The sequence below is a fragment of the Artibeus jamaicensis genome, unplaced genomic scaffold, assembly GCF_021234435.1.
Source record: "Artibeus jamaicensis isolate MK-2021 breed Jamaican fruit bat unplaced genomic scaffold, CSHL_Jam_final contig_519, whole genome shotgun sequence".
NCBI classification, from domain to species: Eukaryota; Metazoa; Chordata; class Mammalia; order Chiroptera; family Phyllostomidae; genus Artibeus; species Artibeus jamaicensis.
The window spans coordinates 50,622,107-50,640,152 of record NW_026521871.1 but is presented as its reverse complement, the minus strand read 5'-3'; the positions used below and the strand labels follow the sequence as shown (position 1 = coordinate 50,640,152).

Genomic DNA, 18,046 nt, shown 5'->3' with positions numbered 1-18,046 from the left:
TGGCTGATGATGACCCAGCTCATGAGTGGCAGGTCTGGCTAGACCTGGGATTGTCTCCTTGTGTGGACAGCAACAGACGCTCGGCAGAGTGTGACCTGGTGACTAGACTGTATGGGCGGAGACCCCAACGCAGACTAGCTTCCAGGAGGAGGGTCATTCGGTACAACGGCCGGGCTTGTGCTCCAGGGCTGGGACCGTGAGGGATGTACTTCATCATTCTTCTGCTTCCCCAAATGCATTTCATGAGCCAGTTCTACTTCCACAATAAAGGGAAAGAAAGGATTTCAGCATCAGTAACCAATGGGAAAGAGAAATGAGTGAGAACAAACTAAGAGGAAGCCATTGGGTTTTGCTGAAGGGAAAGGATGTATGTGTGTGGGCAGCAGAGAGAGAGAGAGAGAGAGAGACCTTCAAAAGAGCAGTTCCCTTAGAAAATAAGAGCTTAAAAAGAGGAGGGGGGCCCAGCTATCCCAGTTGGCAATCACTGGCCGCGGAGAACTAATAGGTCATGGTTAAGCCGTTTTCTGAACACGCTGAGCGGTGCGCCCCACCCCCACAGTAGCCGTCATTTCCTTCAGAGGAACCAGTGACCGTGGGACCTTGGTAGACGTCATCCGTGACTCCGCCCGTTCACCTGGCCGTCGGGCCTGGAGGAGATGGAGGCATCGGCATTGCTCTCCCTCATCAGCTGCCTGGTGGTCCCCAGTGGTGCTGAGGTCTTGGGACGCTGCGTGGTGGCCCAGCGGCTCCACGAGGGAGGCCTGAGTGATTTCGAGGGCTACAGCCTTGAAAACTGTGAGTAGGCCCCTCTCAGTGCCCCCTCCTCACCCCCACTCCCTGCCCCTTGCCCAGGCACCCCCACTCCTGCGTCCCCCTGAACCATACGCTCCTCTTGTTCCATCTTAGGGGTGTGCCTGGCTTACTTTGAGAGCAAGTTCAATCCCGTGGCTGTCTACGAGAACTTGCGTGAGTCCTACACGGGCTTTGGCCTCTTCCAGATTCGCAACCCTGACTGGTGTGACAAGGGGAGGAACCTCTGCCACGTGTCCTGCTCAGGTAGGTCCCCTCCTTCAATTCCACGAGGGCCATGTCATTGCACTCAAGAGGTCTGCCTTCCCGATGGCCAGAGCTGACAAGTTTGGAGCAGGGAGGGGCAGGGCCAAATCCAAGGTGGGGCCCCCAGAGGCAGTGCTGCGATGCCAGGTTCACAAGCCACAAGGGTGGCTATGAGCCAGGCACAGCAGGTGGCCTGGCATGGAGTGGTGGACACCCAGAGAAGGTGGGCAGAGAAGGTGTCACCATGTTGAGAAGAAGCAGAGAGGGACCATTAGAGCTCACTGAGTCCCAAGGGAGAGTATTGAGGGCTCTGGCTGGGCCCGGTGTTACCCACACTTGGCACCACACTCCTGTTCAAGGGAGCAGAAGCTGCCACTTTAACAGGCAGAGTGGTTCCTGGGAGGAGACAGGAGGGGGCCCTACGAGGGAGCTTCCAAGTACCTGTGGTAAAGAAGAGGTGGTTCCCCAAGACTGACTCATCCTATGAGAATTGACTGAGTGCCCACTAAGTGCCAGAGGAAATGCATAAGTCCTCCAAACTGTGAGTGTCAGAGGGGGGCACCCACCCTGGGGGAGGGCACTATCTTTGACTCTTGCCCTTTGCCATGTCTTGAGTGGTGGGGTCTTGGAGAAGAGCAACAGGAGGTAAGGTTGGAGAATTGGAAAGTCACATGGGGCACAATTGGGCTAAGCCAAGGATCTGGAGTTCTGTTTTACAGGCAGCTAGGGGGCACAGAGGTAATAGTGTAAAGAAAAGCAGTCAGATCAGACTAGGAGCGGGGGAGGCTGTAGTGCAGGTAAGAAGGCGGGTAGTGCTGTTGCCCCAGGTGGGAGGTCTTGGTTTGCACAGTCCAAGGAGGGGATGGAAGGATGCACACACAGCCATGCTGGTTCCTCAAGGCCCTCTCCTCTGCCCCTCCTTCTGCCAGGAAGAGTTTTCCTTCCGTGCCTCCCTGAGCTCCCCACTTCCTTACCTACTCCTTTAGATGTTGCTTGGCCCGATAATCCTTTTCCCTGATCCTTCAAGTCTTAAATTAGGTGCTTTCACTCAACACTCCCACATCAAGTTGCACCCCCCACCACTCCAGGCATTCTTTGCATTATAATTCACTGTAATATTTACCCACCTTCAGAAAGAAGGACTTTTTCATGTTGGTCTCTCTAGCTCCACTACTCCTTATGTTGCCTAGCACAGAATCTCCACTGTACACGTATATTTTTAATGAAAGTATTATAAGAATTACAATAAAAAGTCAACTGATTTAGCATAAGAGGACCTCCTCCTGCTACCTCCCAATGTTGTCTGAGAAAAATCTAGGGATCGATTTATTCCTGGAGTCACACGGAAGCCTCTCTAGTGTGAGCACCTTGTGCCTTCCCGACATGCTTGGACTTAGCGGCCCAGTGGCGGTTTGGTATTATTCCCCTTTATTTTCTCCACAGCTTTACTGAATCCAAATAATTTAAACAAAACAATCGAATGTGCCAAGAAAATTGTAAAAGGAAAAGATGGAATGGGAGCATGGTAAGTGGTATATCTTTAAATATTCTGTGTTAATGACTTCCACCCATTTCATCTTGATCTTGGGTTAAGTTTGGTGGCACATCTGTGGGATCCTACTCATCGAGTTAAGCAGAACAATGCCATTGAGTTCTGCAACCCCAAGACCACAGAAGGAAGAAAATAGTTATCAGTGAAACTACCTTATGTTGAACATTTCCCCCCTCCTTTATGTCTTGTGTAGGGTGATACAGGATGCTAGGATGAGTATCCTTGAAATAAATCTCTGTGTATATCCAATTATTTCTTACATATATATTCCCAGAAGGGTTTTTGAATACTTTCAAAGATCCTTGATGCATTGTGAAATGACTCTCTAGCAAGCTTGTACCAATTTACACTAACATTTATAGTTCAGTAAAATGCTTATTTACTACACTCTACAAACCTCAGCCATTTGAAAGGCGAATAACAATTTGATCTTCTTTTGCATTTTATGATATCCCATTAGGGTGTTTTCTGTTGTACTATCTGTCTTTTGTTAATTTGTTAGGAGTTACTTATATATTCTGGATAAGAGTTTTTGTTGGATACAAGTATGGCAAATACCTTCTCTTATTCTGTGGGTTACCTTTTTACCTTCTAATGGAGTCTTGATAAACACAAGCTCTTAGTCTTAATGTAGTCTAATTTATCATTGCTTTCTCTTTATGGTTATTTTTGTTTATTTTAAAGTAATCTTTGCCTATTCCTAAAAGCTTCATTGTTTTACCTTTCACATTTGGCTCTACAATACTTTTCTTTCTTTTTCCTACCTTGTTGCATTGGATAGGATCTCTAATAAATGTTGAATAGAAGTTGTAGTAATGGCATTCTTGTTGCATTCCCAATCTTGCAGTAAGAAGTTCAACATTTTATCATTGAGTGAGGTGTTTTCTGAGATACTATTAATCAGATTAAAAGTGGTTTTTTTTTCATTTTCAGATTGTTAAGTTTTTAAAATCATAAGTAGGTATTGAATATTTGGTTATTATATTTTTAGTTTCTTAGCAATTCTGTGGTGGTCCATCCTTCTTCTTTTTAAAATTCAAACTGTTGTCTTTTTTATGTCTTTTCTCCCATGGGCTTTTTCCAGAAATCATGTCTGGCTGCATCTTATTGAGAATATCAGTTTTAACAAATTTACTTCTGGATCCTGCATATGCTGTCTTCAGAAGAATGTTTCTCTGAATTTCATTGTAATTCCCCTCTTTCTTCTTGTAATGTTTTCCCATAGGTCCCATGTTAGTTTTCTCCTTACTTGAATAAGGACAGATTTACTCATGTTCAGTGCTTGCAAAATAGATGGGTCATACGACTTCTTTTGTCTTCACTCACTGTTACTTGGGTCAGACCCTCTTCTTAGATGTCCATGTCAGCATAGATTGGTGTGCACATCTCTTGGCCCAGTTTCCAATTTGGCGATTTTGGTGCACATGCACATCTGGAGTATATTAAAACTCTCTATTCTCAGGATACACTGCTATCACCTCCGTGGTGGGTCTGCATTGTCCAGTAGACACTGCGCCACCGCCAATTTCCACCTTCCCCTGCCTTTGCTGCCTTCCCCTCTAGCCAGCATCTCATCATGGACTTCCTGGTTGATTCTGGGCATTGTCTGCAGGGAGAGCTAGAGACAATGTCATAGTTCCAGATTTTACAGCTTAATATAGTGGCAATTAGGGTTTGTCTTGCAATTGATGTGTCATTTCCCAAAGTCATTAATAAATCATTGCTGCATCTTGCAATAGAAGACATCCTACAATAGAGGAAATCCTTTCATGATAGCTACAATTTTTGGCTGCTTTCATGTGTAGGCTTTGTGCAATCACATAAAAACCACCATTTAATCTTCACAGATACCTCTGCAGTGAGTTAGCCCCATTGTTAAAATGAGGAAACTGCCCTGGCCGGTGGCTCAGTTGGTTGGACTATCATGCTGTGCACCAAAGGGTGGCAGGTTCTATTCCTGGTCAGAGCACATACCTAGGTCGTGGGTTTGATCCCTGGCTGGGGCACATATGGGAAGCAACTGGTTGATGTTTCTCTCTTCTCTTTCTCTTTCTCTCTGTCTCTCTCATTTCCACAGTGCTGGAATTGATTCTGGGTCTGCACTTTTCCAAACTTCAGCTTTCAAAGAGATGGGCATGGTTTACATAGAGGATTGGTGCTCTGGTCATGGAGAAGGCCACCTCAGGATGCTGTCCAGTTCTCCCATGGGGACAGACATGGGTTTCTGAGCAGGGTCAGCCAGGGGAGGAGGAGCAGATGGACAGGCAGACTCCTGCCTCTAGTGAAGCCTGAGTGGTCTTCCTTACCATAACCCATAGGTCCGGTAGGCTTCAGAGACCTCCTCCAGAATCTGGCAACACGAGATGTGCCCACCTCAGAGGTCAGGGCTTTTGTTTTAGCTTTTTTGGTCTTTTCTGTCTGGAGCCAAGTTCAGACAGAGATTTTTGTCTTTACCTTGTCTCTGTATCTCCAGACTCTAGCCCTACACTTGGCACATAACAGGTGACCCCTAAATGCTTCTTGAAAGACCAAGGCTGCATTTGGAGCCATTATCCAGAAGGCATTTTAGAGAGTTCTTAAAACTTTTAAAATTCATTCTTGCTAAAAATAAAATGACACATGCATATTTAAAAACAAAAAAACTTATCAGCAGCCTCCTGAAGCTTACCACTGTTACCACGTCTCATAAACCAGAGACAAATGTATGCACAGATATTTTAAAAATATACACGGAGTCCCAATGGGCACACTGAGGTGCACCCAACTTTTTTTCCCTCACGTATTAATAGAGCGTGCACATCCTGGCGAACCTCCACCGAGCAGTCTGTGCCATCCCTGTGACAGTGGCGTGGTACCCTGCTGTGTGGATGCTGCAGGGCCCCTGCTGATGAACATTTAGGTTGTTTCCATTTTTCTTCCTGCCGCTGCTTCAAACAAGTCCACGTGAGCATCGTGCTCTTAGAATTTTTATGTTCTTCCAAGTGTAGTGGTGGGAACCCAAATACATCGGAATTATCTTTCAGGAGCAGGTCCCTTGTAGTACAAGCTTCCCCCGCTAGGTGAGTGTTCTAGGAACCCATTCGTATCAGTGTACCAACTGGCATTGTTGTGGCAGGCTGAATTCATTCAACTTCAGCGAATTTTGGGGGGAAGATTTTCAACGAGTTTGCCCATTTCATGATGGGTGATTTATGCCCACAGTGTGCTGAGTGTTCAGCAGCTTTTGACCAAAAATGGCACGACCCCCATGCCCCAGCCTCCCTAGTCACCTGATCTCTCCCCAAGCAACTTTTCTTTGTTTCCCCCAATGAAAAAAAAGTCCTCAAAGGGAAACATTTTGCCAGTGTGGAATAGATGAAATAAAAGATGGCAAAAGGAGTTGAAGGCATCAAAATCTACAAATTCAAAAACTGTTTAGAGCAGTGGAAAAAAGTATCAATAGGTGCATTGCATCAAATGAAAAGTACTTTGAAGGTGACTGCAATTTAAACATGTAAGAATAAATACAAAATTTTTAATAAATACATTCTGTTTTGGGGGGCCTCCCCTCATATTCTTAGGGAAACCATTGTAGATTTGTTGGAACCATTTGATGCATTGAAAAGTTGGAGACAGATTGTTAAATTGGCGTTCAGAGGTGGGGTACCTCCAGCTCCACTGTGGGAGGGGTCTGTGTTCTTCTAGCTCATTAGCCCCGAGCGTTAAAATTTGGGTGGATTTTGGAGACTGTGACTTGTCAAATATCATTCTGTTTTGCTTTGTATCTTCAAATTACAAAATAAGTTGGGCATCTTTTCAGTCTTTATTAGCAATTTTCCTGTGAAGTGTGGATTCATATTCTTAGCTCATTTTTCTATCGGGATAATAGTGTTTTCTCTTGTTTTTATTGATTTTGTGCATGTTCTTTATAAACTAGGGTTATTATACCTTTGTCCATCATATCTATGTAAACTACTTTTTCAGGTTTGTTATATGTCTTTTGACTTTGTTTATGGTATTTTCATCATTTAGGAGTTTCACATTTTCACAAAACCAAATCCCGCAATCTTTGTTTTGTGTAGCTTCTGAGTTTTTATGAAATCTTGTTAGAAAGGTTTTTCATACTCTAAGATGATAAAGAAATGAAGCTTTGTTTCCCTCTGTATTAAGACAGTGCCTGGCACACAATAAATCTTACATTAAGTTTTTGTTATTCAATTACAAAATAGAATTTCCATGGTTTGATGGTTTTACTGTGAAATTGTTGGCCTTGTAATTTATTTTTGGTATATGAAGTAAGGTAGAGATCAGCTTTATGTGTTTCAAATGGCTAGTCTGTGTTCTCAACACTGCTTGCCCATTAACCCGTTTTCCTCGCTGATTTAATAGACGGTGTTTTAAAGTGGAAGTCCCTTCATTAATGTTACCTATCTTCTGCATGTTTACCATATCTTTCACGCATAGTCTTGACTTGCCAATGACTTTGGAAGCTTGGCCCACTCTCTGGGGTAAGCACTAATGAGCTGAAACCGTCTTGATTGTACAGCACTAAGTACAGAGGTGCTGGGCCAGGCTGATGGAGGCCTCTTACTTGCTCAGAATTCCCAGTGAAGTGAGCTCGTACTAAGCTAATAAGCAGCCACATGCTTCCCAAAGCTCAGGTTGGCGGCTATGCAGAGCTGGGCCAATGCGAAGGGGGGAGACCAGACCCTGCATGCCACAAGGGTCCCCTGCAGCACCTGTCGGGCCACGGACAGCCTTGTGGTTCCTGAAAATATGACATGTGTGTATCTGCATGCTTTCCTGCTGCTCCATATCTGTGAGGGACCAGGGGCCAGAGCCCCTCTTTGACTGTGGGACCTGTGACCCTGGAAGGGTCATGGAATTCTGCCAGGCTAAGGGACGGGACTCACTAAACAGACTTCCAAAGGCCTGCAGCTGGCCTGGTTCCTCCCACAGCTTCTAGGCTGGGACGAGAGGACCTGGGTTCTGGGTGCTTGCACAGGGCCTGGGAAAATGGGGATCACTTTGAGGGCACCAGAGTGAGGTTAGAGAAGCTTAGTTCAGCTGACCTGGGCAGGTTGAGGAGTTGCAAGGAGATTCGGAAGGTGGTGGGTGCAGCAGCTGCATGGAGAGGTGAACGAGGCCCTGGCCTAGGGCCCGGGGATTCCCATTTCAGACCTAGGGACCTCCAAGTGCTCACCATATGACCCTGGGCCAGCCCCAGAACTTTGACGCTCAACTTCAGGGAAGGTCACAATACTGACCTTGCAGGGTTGGGGAGAATTTTGCAGTTCACAGTCCTGCCTCCCCATCTCCCAGGGTGGGATTTGTGGAAAGAGGTGCGTTCATTGGGGGTGAGGGTAGGGGTGAGCGTGAGGATGTAGGGAACACCAGCATTCATGTCAGAATGTGGCGGATGCAGCAAGAGACATACTCGAGGTGCACAAGAGCCTGGAGAAGCATGCTCACGGCAGGGGTGGCACACTCAAGCACCTCGGGGGCCGGGCCGGGCTGTAAAGAGGCCAGCGGGGGCTGTGGATCCCTGCAGATCCTGAGCTCTGACTCCTTGGCTTTGCTTGCTGCAGGCCCTCCTGGACGCTGAACTGCCAGAACTCGGACACTCTGGCGCGGTGGCTGGATGGATGCAAGCTGTAGCGGCCGGGGCAGCCCTCGCAACCCTCCCGGTGCATCTTCTGAATAAAGATGCTTTCCTGGGTGCTGCCTTTACTCCGTCCTGTTGATTGTCTCACCACTTGACAGCTCCAGATGGAGAAGGACAAGCGTTTACTTCACTCAGGGGTGCAGGATGCAAAATAAACCAGCTAGTTTCTCCACGTGGACCAAAGATCTCCACTTGTATGATTATAGTGTGATCGTTACCATGACAACCATCATTATTATGATTTATTATTACTTAGTCTCAGATGGAGGATTTGAAGGAAGGAAGCGATCTGGAAAACAAGATGTGTTTCTAAATATGAAGTGGAGAAAAAAAGCAAAGAGGCAGTGGAAGAAAGAAGAGCAGAGGAGAGGCCCCCAGGCCAGCATGTGACCACGTAGAGACACGCAGGTGGATGGGAGGGGCCCACAGAATCCTCTTGTTTTTAAATCCTCACCTGAGGACACTATTTCATTGCTTTTAGAGAGAGGGAGAGGAAGAGAGGAAAGGAGATTGTCTTCCTGCACTGATGTGCAAGAAGTTGCCACTCAGTTGCCCCCCGCATGCACTCGAACCAGGGATCGAACCTGCGACTTCGGCATGTGCCCTGGCTGGAAATTGAACCGCCACCCTTTGGTTACAAATGATACTCCAACCAATGCAGCCACATCGGGCAGGGTCTCTTTACATTTCTGTGGAGACTCCAGTGACAGTTGCTTTTTCTTACGAAAAGTTAAGCTTTTAAAAGTTATCAAGAACACATACACTAGAGAGGTGGTGAAAAGTACAGAAACACAAAAAAGGAGCGTCCTCCATGCTTTGGTGACATTCATTTAGTCCTTTTGGGTGCATGCCGGTTTTTCTTCTTTTTCAACAGCACTGTCATAATGCCGTGGGTAGAGTTTTGCACCTTACTTTTCTAGGAAGAAGAAATATGGTAATGTATTGTTACCTACATTGATTTCGATATTTAAGCAGAAAGGGGTTCATTTCAAAGCGCAGAGGCTCACAGGATCCTGCACAGGAGGGAGCAGCTGGTGTCTGCTGGGCTCCCAGGACACGCCTGCCCGAGACCTGTGTGTGGGAGCAGCAGTCTCTGCTCACCGGGGCCCAGGGCACCTGCGGGAACCCGGGCCATGACGGGAATGGACCAGAGGTCAACAGCCTCCGCTTCCCGTGTGTTAGAGACTCTTCAGGATGAACTCTCAGTGCTGGTTCCTATGCCACGGGCTGGGTGCCCCAGACTTTATGAGCACCCCCCCCCATGCTCTCTGGTTGTTAGAAACCATTACAGAGTAGGCTGTAGCACCCGAGTGTGGCTGCCCCTCTCTCCATTTTTTTACACTTTTAAAATGATACAAAACTTGCATTGGGTGAAGAAAACTTGGAGAGTGCAGATAGTCATAAAGGAAGAAGTTAAACATACCCACCACCCCCTTTCCAGAAATAGGGTTTTCCTCATAATGCAGCCACAGAGGAGGACCTCGCCGCAGGGTGGTGGGTGTCTGTCTTTCTGCACGCACCCCTCCCGACACCAGTGGGAGCGGGTACACGTCCTTCTCCTCACGGACGGGCATGGCTACTGTGTGTGTGCTTCTGCAGCATGACTTTTTCCACCATCGTTTGGGGGTCTTCATGTGCCCAGGTCTGCAACAGGGGTCCCAGCGCAGTATCCCTCTGTGTGGGCAAGCTGCAAGGCACACAGACCTCTGTGGGTCTCCTCCATCTAGACACAAAGTCAAGGACACGAGTGAATTATGGCCACCTAAAAGGCAGTCAGGACCTGCAGAAAGGCAGGTCAGCCCACGTTTTAGTTTGTGTTTCGGTCACTTTCAGAAAAGGAGAAGCAACAGCTGCACGTTAGAATTTCAGGGGCAGAACTTTACTCAAGTTCAGTTGTGATTGATCAGCTTAATCATCGGGTTTTGTGTGGCTTCCCCTCCCGCCCACAGGAAAAGATACTGGATTTCCCAATCACGCAGCGTGAATCGGACAATAAAATTCTGCTGCTGGCGGCCCTTCCTGTGGACGGGATGCTTTTGAGACCCTGAGAGCAGCTTCCTTACGGAGCCGGGAAGCCCACGCTGTTTCTGAGGGTGGGTCCCAGAGTGGCCACGCACCTGACCTCAGCCCAATCTTCACCCAGAGTTCTTGCGACAACCCGCAGTTGATGGGGGCACTGCCTCCACAAGCGCCAAGTCCAGCGTGCCGCTGCCCCCTTCCAGCCCATTACCTCTGCCAGCGCATCGCTGTCCTCTCTAATGGCCACTGTGTCAACAAGGGCGTGTGGCTCGAGGACAAAGCAAATGTTAGCGTATTGATTGGGGAAGCCTCTCCAGGGTTTCCCCGACAGTGTCTCCCGGCTGGGCGCACTCGAACTCACTGATAACTGGGTTACAGCGAGCGCTCCTTCTGGGAGCGCTCCACATCTCCCAGTCTGGTTTCCAGAATGACCCAAGCCGGGTTAAGAAATCTAAATTAAGGACGACTCCTGTTACTACTGATCTTGCTTCTGTCACCAGCAGCTACCGTATTAACTCCAGTTTCACACATATTACACTCATAGGCCTTTACGCACCATATGTTCAAACGTTGAAGGACCTCACAAGGTAGGTATGCATTATAGCCCTACCACAGCTGGAGAACCGAGGTTGGGAGGGACCGTAAGAACTTGGCTTGACCCCTGCCGGATGAGGGAGGGCGCTGGAATGGGTTTCTCTACAAGCCCTACAGCTCCTGCACACAGGCCCCTCCAAACCCTGGAGCGACATCGATGTTCATTCTCCATTCTCTCTATCAGCTGGAATGTTGGGTCTCCAGCTTTTAAATTAAGACTTTGCACTGAAGAGGTTTTTGGCAACTAGCACCAAAGAGTAGGTCATTTTCCTGGTGCCCGATTCAAAGGCTGGAAAGTTGGGGGCCTAAGAGACAAAGTCACTTTCTTAACTACACAAAATTAATCAACAGAGAAGGTGGAGTGGTGATCTGCAGCGTTGCTGGGCTGTCACGAAAGGCATCGCCTGGGGTGGCTGTTAAAATGCAGAATCCTGGGTCATGCTCGTATCTGGTGAGTCCCGTTCTCCTCTACGGGGTTCAGGAATCTGCGTTTTTTTAAAAGCATCTCTGGTTAAATCGGATCTTTGGAGAATGGGAGAGACTGGTTAATATGGGTTGGGAAGAGTCATAGGATGAGGATCATTCTTGGCTCTGTCACCATGGAGCCACTTAATTCTCTGATGCTTTTTAAAGTTGGAAAGTGCTTGTTAGGTTGCAGGGTGATCCCGAAGATGTTTCTTTTCCCTCCCCGAGAGCTGCAGCTTTTAGCTCTGCGTGCATTAGAATAAGAAGTGCAAATCTGAGCGTAATCCGTCTGGACGCTAACGGAGGCCAGTGACCAGAACTCAGCCTTTCAGGAGGCTTACTCCACCAGGTGTTTTGAAAGGCAAATGTGAGTAACAGTTCCCATGACTGCTTCTCTGGGCAAAGACAGATTTGTTTCTGTAGAATTTTACATTCTGCAGGGATCTGCGCCCCGTGAAATGGGTCCTGGCAAAGAAGTCAGCAAATCAATCGCTTGAGCTTTCCCACCAGCTGTGGCCTTTAACATACTTGTGATTTCGGGTCATTTTTTTTGTGTGTGTATGATTTCAGTTAGATTTTTGTTCCAGAAAGTTCCAATTTATTATCCCAGCAATAAGCTGTGGTTCCTTTCAGAGGCACTGTCACTTCAATGTTTGTTTTCATTTTTTTCAGCTTCTTTCAAAGTTCAGAACCATTTGTCATTTTCAAGCAATTGGCCCTGATAACTCTGCACTGGTGACAGAGAATGTGACCCTGCTCACCCCTTTCTCATTGTGTTTAAGTGAAATTATTTAATCACCTCATGGTTTAGTGAATTTGTTTTTTTGGAAATGACTTTTTTTTAGAGTTAGTAAAATTTGAAATACTGAAATCTAGCGAAGACAAATTTGAGATTTTACCCAGGTCTTGGAGGAGGCATTTATAAAGAGCGTCAAGGACAGGGAAGTCCGACACTGGTCGCTGTTTCAGTCCGCTCTCGCCACAGCAATTCTCCACGACAAAGTCCGCAGACCTCTGCAGGCTCCGACAGCAAGCATTTGTTTTTCTCTCTCAAGTCTGCAGCCCCCCCCCGGGGGACGGGTGAGAGGTGGGGGGGTCGGGGTCGTTAGGTCTAAGTGAGGCTCAGTATGACTTGGCTAGAGTTCACGGTTAGGTTTAACCCTGCTCCATTAAATTCCCTATTTTTCTGCTGCCACCGAGCTACCCTTGGGAGCTCTTCTTATGGCAGAAAAGAAAAGCCCAACAGCCCAAGCAGATTTGAAGCCTCTAGTCCCATCACCTCTGCTAACAGCCCATTGTCAAAGCCAATGACATGACCAAATACAAAGTCGAAGAGCAGAGGAGTACACGCCAACCATGAAGCCCAGATAAGTCACATGACGGAGCCCCACGTCAGTGGAGCAGGGCAGTGTGCCCCTCTTGTGGAGGTCGGCAGGTGGAAGAGAATAAACAGGCATCTTTGACCGCTGTGCTCCCCTGAAGCTCCAAGGAAGGCGAACGCGGTGCTGAGTGACGGCGTGCCGCTTTCCAGGCCCAGGCCTTAAGAAACGGAGAGCCTGCACTTTCTTTTCATGGGGTGTGTGCTGTGGGAACCCAACCCCCATGTGGAGGGGAAGCTCGAGCTGCCCATGGAGAGACCCACGTGGAGCGGAACCCACAACCAGCAGCACCTTGCCAGCAATACGACCCAGCCGTTGGGAAGCGGATCTCCCACCTCCATCCGGCTGCCCCAGGCGATGCCACGTGAGGCAGAGACAAGCTCTCTCTGCTGAGCCTGGCCCAGGTTGCAGACTTGTGAGCAAGATAAATGGTTGCCGTTGGCGTAGGCCACGCAGTTTGGAGCGGCTTGTTACGAGACAATGGATGAATGAAATAGCCAGCTACAGGTTTTTGTTGTTATTTTGTTTGTTTGTTTGTTTGTTTCTGTTGTTTACAACCAGAAGAGCAGTAGCACGGAGATTAAACACAGATCTGGCCTCAGGTTGTCTGGGTCCAATTCCAGCTTTGCTAGGTATGACTTTTGGGCAAGTTGTGACATCTCTCTGCACTTCAGTTTTCTCACTTGTCAAATAAAGACAGAGATAAAAAAATAGTCCTTCTCACCAGGTTGCTGTGAGAATTCAGTGAGGTTGTGAATATAAAGTGTCAGCACATTTGTGGTGCAGTGAGCACTAACTTTGCACATGCTAGCTGCCTCACCGATGCACGCGTGGGTTTCGGGAAGGGGCCACAAGGTGCCAGAGAGGCACACCCGGAGCCAGATGAGCTGAGCTGCAGTGGAAATAAGTGGGGGTCCCCTGACTCCAGTATTAGATGCTGGCAGGCCTTTCACATACAGGGACAGACACAGTCCATTAAACTACCTCTCATGGTCAACTTGGAGCTAGCCCATGTGGCCTGTGATGGAACACTTGGGACAGATCTGCAAAATGCCAGAGTATTTCAGGGGTTGAAGATCACCTACAGACCTTAGTACTGCCTCAAGAAAGAGGCAAACTCCAGGTAAGCTGGACCGGCCACCTGAAAATGGAGTGACAACCACAGAACAGACAAATAACCTTGGCATCAGATACGTGCCTTGCTGCTGATGCCCTGAGGCCACTGGGTCAAATGGTCATGGCTTGGAAAATTTCAGAGGTCACCTCTGTGCTGCCCTTGTATGAATGCTCGGACAAACACCAGAGGCCCCTGGCATGGAGACGCCCAGGAGAAGCCTGAGGAGGCGGCTGCTGACTTTGCAGCTATCCCTAGACTTCCTGCTGGGACCCTGTACCTCTGAGCTGCCCACAAATCCCACAGGGATGAGCCCAGGTAGGTTTTGTTTACACTGCGTGTTTCCATCCCCTTGACCATTCCTGATAGGTCCAGGGGAGAGTCCAGGCTTGGCTGGATCCATCACCTTTCCTATCCTTGAATGGAAGGACCTAGACCTTGGGTTGCTGAGTCATGGTCATGTCAGTACCCCAGAGAGGCATCAGCTAATGTGCTGCTGAGCCCACAGACCTGCCCTTGGCTCCTGCCCTCAGCTCCTGCCCTCCTGCAACCTTGGGCTGGCTTTCCTTTTTACTCTGTGGGACCCGGTGGTATGGACATAGCAGGTACCACTTTTTGCGGAAGCTATCCAGAATAGACTTCTCCTGGGTGCCGCCCGAAGAAACTTAATACAATGAAGTTTAAAACCAAAACAAAACAAAAATAGCAAATGGTTTGCCATGGACAATGGGGAGGAATCAAAGAGATTATATTATGCAGTCAAGGTTACCAGCCCTGTGTCTGCACCAAGTAGGTCATCATTACGCTCAACACATACCTTGTCTCCCTTCCCCTCTCCTCCTCTTGGACACATGCTCGGAGACACGTGCATGACCCCTGGAAGCCAGGCTGCTCTGGAGCATTGCTCTATTGCTTCAGGAGCCCGCAGCCCTCTGCCCATCGAATCTACATGCTAATGCAATTGCTGAGCATGATATATTGCATGCGAGTCTAAAAGTCCTGGGAGATTTATTATGTTCCTTAGTTCTATAGATCAGAGACATTTTTTTTTATCAACTCTTGCTTTTGCTGAACAATTTAATATGCTATTGTCTAGGCAACAGAATTTTCCTCAATTAGATTTTAAGGCTAATGTGGGGAGGAACTTTCCCCCTTCCTCTCCGACAATGTCAGAGAAAGCCATAAGTCCTGATCAAGGACAAAATTTGCTGGTGCCTCTTGGGGAACTTCAGACAGGATCTCTTTTGCAGCAGGACTGCATCCCACCTTCTCACGTCTTGTTGAGGGAGGTGGGGCTGCCAGAGGGAAGAACCCATATTTTCGGTAGAGTCTGGACACTGGCCACTCAGAGAGGCCCCCATCAGGGGACATTGACCTTGGAGAATGAGTCATTCCTCTGGGTCTGGCCTTCAGCCACCTAAGCTCAGAAATTCAATCTTTTAAATCCCAGAGTTATTGGATGCTTGAATAAATATAACAACTGAGGGACCCAAGAACAAACCAGAAGGAAAACTGACTAATTCTAAGCAAGCTGGAGGTTGACATCAGTGGGGTGAGCACATTCTCTTGCTAGAGACATTGTTCCCCTGGAGGTCAAGTTCTTCAAATGTGGCTTGGTGAACGTGAACTTGGCATGCTATCACGGCATAATGTGAACTTTGAATGGCTCCAGGTACTGCTGGGCAACCTTCCCCTTGCCATAGGCAACCTCAGACCTGCTTAAAGCTTCCTGGCGTTCACCCAGCGACCCATTCTCCTGCAAAGCTGTTTTCATTGCAGCCGTGTGGCTTGTCCTCGGGCGTCTGTTCGATTGGTCATGAGCTGATTCCTGACTTAACTCTTTGGGCTCCTACTAACTCCTTCCTTTGCAGACTTTTTTAGGGGGGCGGGTCTCTTTTAGACACCTTTATGCAGGCAGAATCTTAGTTTTGACTGGACTTGGGAGTGGAGAGGAGGAGGAGTTGAGGTCGACTCAGGCAGGATGCAGCTTGGGTGACAAGCCGGGGCACTGTGCTATTCTGAGCAGTGTAGCAATGGTTGCTGCTGCTTACGGAGTGCTATCGAAGGACCTCAGAATCATTAGCTCATTTAATCCTCCCCATGCTCCTAGGAGGAAAATTCTAGTACATTCCCCAAGTGGCCCAGTGACAGCTTGGATAAATGTACTTGTTTTGTTTATTTAGTTTTAGTTTCCTGATTCCCATTTTGTCTTTGTCATATCACGTAGAATGTCCGGTGAGTCCTTGTTCCGCTTCCTGCCGCTGCCCCTGGAGCCTACGGGTGAGGGAGGGATGAGAGGGAAGAAAGGGGTGTAATATATTCTTTCCTAAGGAGGATTCTTATGAACATATTCTTCCTTCATGTTTTCTTATTCATAAGGGTAACACATTTTTAAGAGTCTTCGTAATAAAGAACAGAGCCTCGTTAATGGATTCTCCTCGCTCATCTGCCCCAGCAGGCTGCCTCTTTTTAGCCTCCCTCTTTCCCTCAATGCCCCACCCCCCATCTCCAGCTGCTGCAGCCGCAGCTGGGGGAGACAGTAGTTGAATATTCCGTAAAATCCTGGTATGGAGACAGGATGAAAGCTGGTCGATGAAAACAGAATATTTCAAAGAATCAAATGATTTGGTGATTTTCTCCCTTGGCAGATGGGCTCTTGGTGCCAGGTGAATGGGCCAGTGGCTGGGCTTTTGGCTAGCTGCCTTGGTGGCCTGGGGCCATCTTCCCGTGGGGAAGCAGAGGCTGGAGAAGTGGAGGAGATTGCTTCATACCGCAACACCAAGTGTTAGATCCACGATTTTAAAAGGGTTTGTCTTATGGTAAGTTCAGCAGGATAAGAGTGAGGTAGCGGGGAGGACAGGGTACCATGGCCACCTGATGGTGTCCTGGAGTCTCTAAAGGACTGAATCAGGGCAACTTGATTTTCAAGTGACAATAACTCAGATGCAGACGGAGGCCAGGAGGGCGAGAAAACAACGGGGGGATGTAAAGAAATTAGAAAAATCTAAGGTACTCTAAGGAACACACACGATGCAAAGCATCCTGTCACTTGGCACCGATGTCAGAGATGCAATAGGGACAGGTGGGGACTGTGATGAACCGAACAGGGAGCCACCTTCAGTGTTGTAGACTGGATTTAAAAAGAAAAAAAGCTGGAAATCCTGATTTTAATATCAGATCTTTCAAATTGCAAGTAACTTCAAATTCCCTTTAAGCATCAGGCCAGTGTAAGCGAAGTTGTACCCTGTAGAGGGAGGCACTGCCCACTCGCCACCTTTGTGGGTCAGGCACTGTATTCACCGTATACCAGCTCCCTGAGGGGGGCGCTGTTGTTACTCCCACTGTACAAATGAGAAACCAGAAGCCACAGGGCCAGCAAGTGGTAGAGCCAAGATCTGACCTCAGGTCTTCATTGGCACTAAAGGTCCCATGACATGACATTCTGCTGTGGCTCCTGGCGTCCTGCATCTCTCCCCTGTTTGGTCCAGCCTTGGTTACCAGGACAGAAGAGGGCATGGCTGACCAGCTACTGTGACACCAGTCACTGCCACAAGTAAAGAGCAGGAACTTGTCATTCAGGATCCAAGCATACTGACCGAGGCAGCTGGCTCTGGCCCACAGAGGCAGGCAGCACAGTATTTCAAGATTCCTCCTGGGCAGAGGGTAGCAACCTTGGTGTCTGTGGAGGTTGGCACAGGCGTGATGATGCCCTGCTCATCAACAGGCGGTGTGGGAAGACCCCGAGGAAAAACCTAGTTGGACCCGCTCTGTTCTGCTACTCCTTGTAAGAAAGAGAGGACTAGCAATCTGGAGAGCTGGCTTCTAAGTCTCACCCTTCCCTTTATGGTTTGCGGGCTCCTCACTTGCCCACACCGGACCTTGGTTCCGTGGGTCACAGATACTACGAGCACAGGCCAACGTGGTTCCATCAAGTGCAACAGGAAGGAGCGAATCTTAAGTGTTGGGGGCTTCATGTGGGTGTTTTGCTGTAACGTTTGCCTGTGGCTGGCCCCAGACCCAACTTCATCCTTGAACAGGGTAAATAAAATGATAGTCATGTCTTATCTCAGGATCAAATAAAACAGTCATAGGCTAAAAGTACATTTCTGGTTTGTACTTGTTCTAACCCAAGTTTCTAGAAAAGATGGACATTTGTTTATGCCTGTATTCGCATAACCAATGACTTTGTAGAGAATACCCTCATTCTAGACCCTGAGTTTGGC

General features: G+C 48.0%; 1 protein-coding gene across 1 annotated transcript; it reads left to right on the top strand.

Annotated features, from left to right (window-relative positions):
- The first annotated feature begins 656 nt into the window (after positions 1-656).
- On the top strand, positions 657-8,245 carry LYZL4 (lysozyme like 4). Its single transcript, XM_037148356.2, has 4 exons — positions 657-795; positions 907-1,056; positions 2,500-2,581; positions 8,176-8,245. The coding sequence occupies exons 1-4, from the start codon at positions 657-659 to the stop codon at positions 8,243-8,245; spliced, it is 441 nt and encodes a 146-aa protein (XP_037004251.1).
- The last annotated feature ends 9,801 nt before the right edge of the window (positions 8,246-18,046 follow it).

What these genes read in the sequence shown, in the direction of transcription:
- LYZL4 (XM_037148356.2), top strand. Translation starts at nt 657, where the DNA reads ATGGAGGCATCGGCATTGCTCTCCCTCATCAGCTGCCTGGTGGTCCCC. An exon ending in GGGCTACAGCCTTGAAAACT is followed by an intron (nt 796 to 906) that starts GTGAGTAGGCCC and finishes GTTCCATCTTAG; the next exon opens with GGGTGTGCCTGGCTTACTTT. An exon ending in AAAGATGGAATGGGAGCATG is followed by an intron (nt 2,582 to 8,175) that starts GTAAGTGGTATA and finishes TGCTTGCTGCAG; the next exon opens with GCCCTCCTGGACGCTGAACT.